Source organism: Diadema antillarum, unplaced genomic scaffold, assembly GCF_040938485.1.
Source record: "Diadema antillarum isolate AM-2024a unplaced genomic scaffold, OU_Dant_1.0 seq00000599_RagTag, whole genome shotgun sequence".
NCBI lineage: Eukaryota > Metazoa > Echinodermata > Echinoidea > Diadematoida > Diadematidae > Diadema > Diadema antillarum.
This window is the reverse complement of record NW_027271529.1, coordinates 166,214-176,944: the sequence shown is the minus strand read 5'-3', so window position 1 is coordinate 176,944 and position 10,731 is coordinate 166,214. Positions and strand designations below refer to the sequence as shown.

The 10,731-nt window shown below is 37.7% G+C and overlaps 1 protein-coding gene across 1 annotated transcript in view; it reads left to right on the top strand.

Annotated features, from left to right (window-relative positions):
• Window positions 1-6,985: 6,985 nt before the first annotated feature.
• Window positions 6,986-10,731, top strand: part of LOC139735806 (neurobeachin-like protein 1) — a 95,781-nt gene continuing 92,035 nt past the window's right edge. Inside the window, exon 1 of the mRNA XM_071646556.1 lies at window positions 6,986-7,272. Coding sequence (XP_071502657.1) covers window positions 7,222-7,272 — 51 coding nt within the window. The 5' untranslated portion in view covers window positions 6,986-7,221. The remainder of the gene's footprint in view (window positions 7,273-10,731) is intronic.

Genomic DNA, 10,731 nt, shown 5'->3' with positions numbered 1-10,731 from the left:
TTGTTTTTGTTTGGCTTTGAGTTTTGTTTTCAGGTCTGTGAATTTAGCTATGCAGTGGGTCTTAAAATGGAATTTCAGTGCAGTTAGTCTGAAAAGAAGGAGAGAAATTTTCTCAACACAACAATGAACATTTTGATTAGATTTAGGTGAAAAGGAAGGCTTATACGACATTTTGAATTTTCCCTATTCACACTCTTAAAACATCCGAGTCAGAACTGACCCGGAACTGGGTCCGTTGGGGTCACACACCGTTCCGGGTCAGATATGACGAGGAATGGGGTCAGATATGACCCATTCAGAGTCATGCATTGGGTCAGGGTGACCCCATTCGGAGTCTTCATGACCAAATTCCAAGTCATTTTTGACCCGGAATGGTGTATGACCCCAACGGACCCAGTTCCGGGTCAGTTCTGACTCGGGTTTTTTTTAGCGTGCAGGAACACTTTGAACAGTCAATGAATATGCAAATACACTATACACTACAGGTGAGGTAATTATGTCATTCCCTCACAACTTGCTATAGTTATACAGTTGTACATATAAAACTTTTACTTTTCCACCTTATCATTCAAATGCAATTATGCCGCATTCTCAAATCCTGATTCATCTGTACTCACCATTATTCTGAAGTTTTTCATCCAGGTGCAGGAATAATATCATGTTTTACACTTTATCAACGGAAACATTGAATTTTCGTCACTTTTTTTTGTACAGAGTGATCGAGTGCATGTAAGTGGAAAGTTGTGAGGTAACGCGATATATCATAGCTCACTCAAATATATTCATATTAACTGTTCAAAAACTGTTCTGCAGGCGAACATGCGGGCGAACATGCGGGCTTCAAAATTTTTAATTACTTCCCTAAATAAGCTCTATTCAATCTGGTCAATTTCACTGTTATTCTTGTAATTCTCTTCAGTCTTATACAACAGTTTTTTTTTCTTTTATATACAACCAGACGCTTACAACCGGACTGGAATTCTTACTATGTCGAGATATGAAGGATCTATGTACTTGAACACATGCCTTAAAAAAAAGCAAACAAACAAACTCTAAAACCGAGTCCTTTATATACAAAACATTTTGATTGACTTATGCAATCTGCGAATATCGAGTGAACTCGATATTTCCCTCATATCTTTTTATATAGTTATTACAATATTCAAACCTGGTCTATAGCGGCCACCAGAGGGCAAAAAAAAAAAAAAAAAAAAAAAAAAAAAAAGGTCGCCATAGACATGTTCGTTAACTTTTCCCTCGGGGAACATGCCGTCAATCCCTCGTTTGAGGCGAGTCCCCAACTGGGGCATACCCAAAGTGGGGTGCGTATATTTGTCGTTTGGGAGTTGGGAGTCGAAGGACTTGTCCATTGCAAATAAACTTTCTGCTCAGGCGTGACAAACCTGGAGGCCAAGCCAGGGTTTGATGACTCCAGCAGCTGTCGTATTACGTAAGAGCATGATAAGGATATCTGCCTGTGGCAGACCATTCAAAGTGAACTCAATTTTCTCTATCCTTTCTAAAGTTTTCAATTTTATATTCTATTGAGAAATTCTATGGTCATCCATTTTACATTTCGAACGAAAAAAATTGACCCGTAAATAACGAAAATACAGGAATAAGAAGGAGAGCATTGCTAGTTTGCCGGTGCTGACAATGTGCTATTTGGCAGTGAGTTACAACGGGGAGGTGAGACTACCTCCCTGGTTACAATCAGCCTGCTGACTGGATCATTGAGAAAGCAGCTGTCGTATTACGTAAGAGCATGATAAGGATATCTGCCTGTGGCAGACCATTCAAAGTGAACTCAATTTTCTCTATCCTTTCTAAAGTTTTCAATTTTATATTCTATTGAGAAATTCTATGGTCATCCATTTTACATTTCGAACGAAAAAAATCGACCCGTAAATAACGAAAATACAGGAATAAGAAGGAGAGCATTGCCAGTTTGCCGGTGCTGACAATGTGCTATTTGGCAGTGAGTTACAACGGGGAGGTGAGACTACCTCCCTGGTTACAATCAGCCTGCTGACTGGATCATTGAGAAAGAGAGAGAGAGAGAGAGAGAGGTGAGGGGGGGGGGGGGGGGGGGGGAGAGCGAGGGGGAGAGAGGGAGGGAGAGGGGGGAGAGATGGGGGAGGGAGAAGGGGAGAGCAAAATGGAATGACAATAGTTCCGGTCACTACAGTACAGGCATGCTCTGTCTGCATACGCTGAATGTCTACACTCACACACGTACACACACACACGCACCATGGAGCTACATGGCCCATGCCAAAACCAAAACAATCTCCTCCTCTCGCGGTGCCCCCCCCCCCCCCCCCCCCCCCTCCTGTGGCGCTGTGGCGATGACTGATGCTTAGATTAGGCCAGGGTCAAGAAACAGGTGTTTTATATCTTTGACTTTAAGTCATTGATTGCCAAGATATGCACTGGCATTATTTACTGGGGTGTAGCCTCTTCAAACGAGAGATTTGCGTCATGAATTGTTTTAAATTGGCCGTACATATACGGCAGGTGTCCGCTATAACTTCTAAATCATTTTTTGTTGTATATCAGTACATTCTCTTCTCAGTGTAGGGCTCACACGGGTAAATAATTCCCCACAGAGACGTGTGTTAAAATTCAAAATTCAAAAAATTCTGTAAAATAGTTGGGAGAAATAAGGTGTTTCATCTTCACTAACCTGGATAAGTGAGCTATAAATACCCTCTCATTCATCAAATAATTTCCAAGGCAGGTTCTTCAGCTCAAACTCTGTCCAAGGGTCCGCAAAGCCAGACTACGAGTTCTTAAACAAAAAAATTACCTATTTTCCGTATAACATGCACCCAATGAAATATAAATAGTCTCTTCAAATTCCTTGAGAAAAGCTTTCATCTTCAAACCAAAATGCAGTTTGTAAAGGAATTCATACTCAATATCTGCAGCTATTTAGTTTTATGCCAAACTGCATTACTGATCTTTAATTATTTTTTTTTCTTCATTTATTTTGCTATCTTTGGTACGAATTTGTGAAGGGGTCTGGGACATTCCTTTGTATTTACGGGTATGAGCCCTACAATGATGTAGTTTGGCAAAAAACTGAATAGCTGTAGATATTGAGTATGAATTCCTCTACAAATTGCATTTTGGTTGGAAGATGAAAGCTTTTCTGGTGGAATTTGAGGGGACTATATTTCATTGGGTACGTGTGCGGAAAATGGGTGATTTTTTGAGTGACAAGAACTCGTAGTCTGGCTTTGCGCACCCCTGGACAGAATTTGAACTAAATTATCCACCCTGAGAATTTGATGGATGAAAGGGTATATCTAACTTATCCAGGTTAGAGAAGCTGAAACACCTCATTTCTCCCAGCTATTTTACAGAATTTTTTGAAATTTGATTTTTAACACACATCCCTATGGGGAAATATTATGGGTGTGAGCCCTGTAGTATCACTAGTACACAAGCCTTGGTAGATCGCATTGATGATAGAGGGCGTCTCATTATGATCTGGGGCTGAGCCTTCTGATCTGCGCCAGTGATCTGCGCTGCAGGTCGTATATAGCATGAGTGTTCCGATTTGTTTGTTTGTTTGTTTGTTTGTTTGTTTGTTTGTTCATCTATGTGAAATGTCATTTCAGCACCGTGATGGGATTGACTTTATATAACATTGAAAAGAACTATAATGAAGCAAACAGGATGGCATCATGGAGTTTCATTCGGGTTAGATTGGCCACTGCAGTCATGGATCGGTACAGGACTATAGGCAACCTATTACGGTTCTTGCAAAAATAATGGTGATCAGCCCCAACTTCATAAGTGCAAATAAGTTTAAAGGGAAGATAAACCCTAAAAGCAATGTGGATTGAGTGAAAGCAGCAACATTAGTAGAACGCATCAGTGAAAGTTTGAAGAAAATCGGACAATCGATGCAAAAGTTATGAATTTTTAAAGTTTTGGTGTTGGGACAGCTGGATGAGGAGACTACTAGAAGTTATGACGTATGAGTGGACAAGAATACAAAGAAAATATAAAGAAAATTCTACAAAAATCCATTTTTCATGAAAATTACAAAGTCCGTCAACTTGATACTGACATACATTAAGGGTAACAATTATTCCCCCTGCTTTCTGAAAGCGGTTAATCAAGTTTTCTTTCATAATGCTAGAAAAATGAAATTTTGTTGAGTTTCCTTTTTATTTTCTTTGTATTGTTGTCCTCTCATACGTCATAACCTCTTGTAGTCTCCTCATCCAGCGGTTCCAACACCAAAACTTTAAAAACTCATAACTTTTGCATCGATTGTCCGATTTTCCTCAAACTTTCACTGATGTGTTTTACTAATGTTGCTGCTTTCACTCAATCCACATTGTTATTTGGGTTTACCTTCCCTTTAAGTAGGCCTATATATAATATAAGTCAGTCTTCCCATGCACTGGCTTGTACACTTTACAAATCAATTCTGATATTACATGCATTCTTTTTTTCTTCCCTCATTTCGGGTCAATAAATTGTTGTTCATCTCTTATGCGACGACGGATATCGTGAAATCTTTGAAGGCTTCCGTGGCGGCGAGAACATGCATGCGGCTTGCCGAAACGTCGGGATTGGGTAGGCCAAGTGTATGTGTATACATGTGTGTATGTGTATGTGTATGTGTGTGTGTGTGTGTGTGTGTGTGTGTGTGTGTGTGTGTGTGTGTGTGTGTGTGTGTGTGTGTGTTATATGTGTGTATGTGTGTGTGTGTTTTACATGAGGGGGGGGGGGGGTATAGGCCTAAACTTGGTATAAAAAATATTTTGAGTTGAAATCGACTTTGGGAAACTTTAGAGGGTGATGACACACTCTCTGCCAAATCTGCGAATGTGACTGCGAGCATGCACAGACCATAATTTGAAGGTGTATAATAATCTGCTGAACACAATAGGATCCCCTTTTAATGCATCATTCCCATGTTTTCATAATCATCATAATAGGGGCCTAGGCCTAGGCCTATAGGCCCCTCTTACCTAAAATAGAGTTTGATACTTAACTAGGTCCTATTGTTATCACAATTTTTGTCATATGATTTATTAGATCCTGTCCACCCTGGGAGTAAATTATTTGAAGAGTTAGTGCTTGATTATGATATAGATATATCAGATTTATAGGAGGAAATATCATTTCTTGAAGAATATCCGGCAAGAATGGCTCACACACTAAGAAATAAACCAAGATCTTATTTTTGAAACGACTATGGGTAAACTTATGCAAACTCGTAAGATTTCCAAGTATGTGGGATGATAATAATTAATGTTGGACAAGTCTATTCCAGTTAATCACCTTCCTTTTTGGAACGACTTATTTAACCTAAGTAAATTATTTGAAGAGTTAGTGCTTGATTATGATATAGATATATCAGATTTATAGGAGGAAATATCATTTCTTGAAGAATATCCGGCAAGAATGGCTCACACACTAAGAAATAAACCAAGATCTTATTTTTGAAACGACTATGGGTAAACTTATGCAAACTCGTAAGATTTCCAAGTATGTGGGATATATGATAATAATTAATGTTGGACAAGTCTATTCCAGTTAATCACCTTCCTTTTTGGAACGACTTATTTAACCTAAGTAAATTATTTGAAGAGTTAGTGCTTGATTATGATATAGATATATCAGATTTATAGGAGGAAATATCATTTCTTGAAGAATATCCGGCAAGAATGGCTCACACACTAAGAAATAAACCAAGATCTTATTTTTGAAACGACTATGGGTAAACTTATGCAAACTCGTAAGATTTCCAAGTATGTGGGATATATGATAATAATTAATGTTGAACAAGTCTATTCCAGTTAATCACCTTCCTTTTTGGAACGACTTATTTAACCTAAATTTTCCTATCTGGGAAAAATATTTGAGAAGTCAGTTGACTCGATTACAATCTTTTTTTAATTTTTTTTTTTAAGGCCAATAGCCTTATGACTTTCTATTTAAAATCAAGAGAAAAGATTCTCCCGTTGTTGTAATAAATCGCCTGATTTTTTTTTTTACACCTGTTCATTTTATGCCCCATATACTACTTTTATGGCAAAAGATGACAGATCTTATTAATCACAAGGAAAAGAAAAATTACAATTTTTCTATTTTTTAGAAAATGTACGGTTTACGTGGAGATTCTTATGTTTCATAAAGTACTTCATATGTCTGTAATTCTAGAATATTGTATCGCATGTATTTTTCTTTTCTTTTCTTTTCTTTCTTCTTCTTTTGTTACTGTTAACGCTGATTTTGTTAATGTTATTGTGTTTTCTAGTCTATTTGTATAAGTAGCAAAAGTGCGCTTAGAAACGTCAGTGTGAAGCGCCATATAAATGCAATCATTATTAATTATTATTATAAGACCCCTATATTTTGCAATCTTTTCATGCTTATTTAAAAAAAAAAACCAATAAAAAATAGAATATAGAATTTCCAAAAAGAAAGATAAACTTGCAACTCATTTAAAAAATGGAGGTTTGGAATTTGATTTGACACTGTGTAGTTATCCTACAAGGTATAATTTTTGTCAAATATGATAGGTAATGTTTTATGTAATCATTTTGTTATGCTGCATTTTCCTTTATTACGTGATTTTGCAATTCACTTGAGTTTTTTATTCTTTGCTGTAAATGCCATTTATTAAGTTCTTTACCAATAAATACTTAAATATCTAAAAAAAAAAAACAGTTTTGTGTCATTTAAAAATGCCATAAGAAACCTATAAAAGTCCGTTCACTTTACTGGCTTTTGAATTAGATCAAAGTTCATTTTCTGGAGTAGAATTAATGTTTGCCGGACTGATGTGCATTTTAGTATAGAGCCTATACTACTATAGTCTTTGACTTGCTAGGGTTGGATGTGTTGGATCAGTCGAAAGACTAATTAATCATCAAACTTTGTCCATCATCGCACTGAACACTACTTTGGGGAAGAATGATCAATATTTGTTTTTAACCGCTATGTAGTGTGTAGATCTCCGGTTTCAGCGACCGACATTTTCTCTGCAAAAAGGGGCGTTTTCTCGGGTTACGCGAGAGTGTCATTAAAATCTCGTTATTTCACGAGGACAATAAACCAACATCAACATGTCAGCTATGCCGTTGTGAGCAAAAACTTGTGTTTCTATTGCGAGTACGGAGGCGGAAATTTTTGCTGTTCGCAGTGGTTGCAGCCCAGTGGAGCCGCTGACAACGGTCAAATGCTGGCAAAATGGGTTCTCAAGAACAGATGTATGAGTTGTGGCTACATTATAGTACTAAGGTAAGCTTTAGATGTCTCGAAAACAAGCATTTCCGCATTCCCATGCTAGACGTTACACGTCGGGAAGTTCAATCTCCTTCACTTTGCACTGCTTTGACTTGCAGTACCACGGTACTGTGCGGTAGGCGCTAGTGGCAAAGCGAACGAGCCCCCCGAGGTTGGGTAGAGCTAGAGGCGGATCCGTGCCGTTGATACACTGCTACATTGTAGGATGGGCAGTGATGGGGGCCCTATTCCCGGACACTAAGTTAAGAAACATCAACTTTCATGGCAAAACTTTAACAAAATAGAACACTTATAATTTCTGATAATATGAATCTACCGAGAAAATGCCTCTCTTTGATACCTTAAGAGCTATCTTGGTAAAAAATGAAGTATTTCAGAAAATACGAAGACGAATTCAAACAACTGATCTTCGATTTTATCCAACAATCACAAGCGTGCGTGCATTGTCTATGGGACAGTTGAAAACAAGATTGATTCTTGTTGAAAACGAAGTGAGTTACAAAAATGCCAGTAAAATGGTAAAAATTGTGATTATTTTTTTAGATTTTAAACTGCATTTGATGAAATAGCTTCCCTTTAATGGTTTACGTGTTTAAATTCAACATTTTCATGGCGCAAAAGTTTGTTTTGATGGCCCAAATTTCGTATTCTATTTTGTCCAGGATTAGGGCCCGTTTGGAATTAGGGCCTCTTGCCATACACAGCAGCATTACTTTACATACAATCATAACAGCAATGATAGACTAGCTACAAAATGTAGCTCAGGAGGTGTCAATTTCTTGTGTGCCCTGTCATGTTTGCTTGTGAATGTTGTGGTATCAATGTTCACTTGGGTGATTTTCCTTCTTTTCTTTGACACGTCACACGTTGTACCCAAAATTTCAGCATTTTCACTTCAGTCCAATCAGATAAAAATTGATAGTGATAGTACAGTGATAATCTGTGTGTGAATATAGTCTATATGAATAGTGTGATCATAGATTATAAATTAACATCGTCTCGACCACATTCTATTACACAACAGTATCACCTTTGAATAACCCATGGGCCATGGCATAGAGGACAAGCTGATATTATGCTGGTTAAAACATGTATTTTCGGTGGACACCTGCCTGCCTGAGGCTGAGTATACTCGTACTCGGGCCTAGTCTATAACTGGTCAAATCAAGTGACACCTACTGAGTGATATTGTAGGTTGCATTACAGCCACAGAATGGTAATTTACCAATAATCCTATGTTTCAACTTCACAATGTCAAACAGTGCCTAGGCGACGAACCAACTTTGACCATCCAGACGTCATTGTATCAGCAGTACCATGGTGTATATAATGCAAACATCGCCATTGATGTTGCTGGATGTGTGCAAGAATTAATAGTGTCATGCTACTCCTGTCAATACTCCTTTGTCTACCTACACAACTACACCTACAATTGTACCTAGCCTAACTGCGACCAGCAGCCCCAAACGCATAGTACATGTAGCATAATGGGGCTGCGGACTGTAGCATTCAGGATCATGACAGGGTAGTATCGCGGATAAATATCAACTTAAAATCGAAAAATTTCTTCAACTTGAAGACTTTGTACCAGTGAAGTTGAAGTATTGACAACAGGCTTCGGGTAACGTTTGGTTCTGCCAGTAATCCCTTTCTGTTCGAATTGATGACTTAATGTGACTCGGTCGAGAGGAACCTGGGAGAGCCACACTGTATTGACGGCCAGCGCATTCGCACACAGACATCTTATCCGGTCAATGGATTTGAAATTTGTGCACATGTGATGTGTGCTCATGCGCTGGCCGTCAATTCAGTGTAGCTCTTCCAGGTTCCTCTCGACCGAGTCACATTACGTACAGTAAGTCATCAATTCGAACAGAAAGGGGCTATTGGCAGAACCAAATGTTGCCCGAAGCCTGTTGTCAATACTTTAACTTCACTGGTAAGTCTTCAAATTGAAGAAATTTTTCGATTTTAAGTTGATATTTATCCGCGATACTACCCTCTCATGATCCTGATTGCTACAGTCCGCAGCCCCATTACGCAATGCGTATGGGGCTGCTGGTAGCAGCTATACCTAGCCTAGCATGTGTGCATGTTCTGCTGAAATTAGCCAGCCACTGTAGAATTCTCGGGGTATGCTTGCTTCTAATAATGCTCCTGAACCATGTAAACTGTGGAACAAATGTTGTAATTTCCTCTTTGTCAATTTTATTTGTTGTTCTTCCACTGCACTCTCTCAGAGCAACAAGAGAGGGAGAAAGAGAGAGAGAAAAAAATACCAAACTTACAAACTAAAATTATAATGTGGGAATTTTTACTCTCCTGTAACATGTGCTATCGGCAACAAGAGTCATTTTGAGGTCCAAACTGTGCATGGTCCCTAAACCCCAGGATTGCCCAGCACAATTTTTGTAATGATGATGATGATAATGATGGCTATCATTATAATCATAATTATGTATTATCATTATTATTATTATTATCATTATTATTATTATTATTATTATTATTAGATTATTATCATCATCATCATTACTATTACTGTTACTAAATATTACTATTACTATTATTATTGTTATTATTATTATTATTATTATTATCATTATCATTATCATTATACAGTGTACTTGACAGGCATTTAGATGTGATGCATCCCAATAGGCCTGCAGTGTAGTTCAATTCTATCACAGTTCTTACAAAAGACACCTTTATATGTGCAAACAAAAATGAAGTACTAAGTCAGATTGTTACAACTTAATATGTGAATACTTGTGGTGTCTGATTACCACTTATATATTTTGAATGAAATCTGTCTCATTATTTATATTTTCTTCTTTCAGTAAAATTTTTACATTCATTTACAGTCGGCATGGCTTGTAGTAAATCACTCACTCATTCATCGTGGGAAAGACAATGAAGAAAGGTTCACTTTTTAGAGTCAAGTGAGGAGGAGGTGATAAAAATGTATCTCCAAAACTTGATCAGAACTTTAAAGATTAGTGGAAATTATGTGACTGAGATGTTGCCCTTAATTGGCAACATTTTCTTGGTGCAATGTGTTGTAGTATGGCATTAAACAAACCATAATTCAACAAACTACTTACATACGTTTGTGCATAGATGTATGAGTGAGCGTGTGCTATCAAGTACAAATGTGCAGTACATGTGCAACTGTACATTGTAATTAAAGGAGACCTCCAGATGATTTTCAGATTTTGACCTTTGAACAACTATAAATTAGTTGTACTGATGACAGAGTTTCATAATTTATCATAATTGGCATGAAGAATAAGTATATTTTCGAAATTTAAAACAAATTGCAGTGAACAAGGATGATGACATAGCAGAGTCACTGCAAGAATGCATGAGTTGGGGCTCAAGGAAGCAGAACAAAAGAAGAAGGCATGCATAGATTATACACAGGTGAACTCGCAAGCAAGTGGTATTGTAATG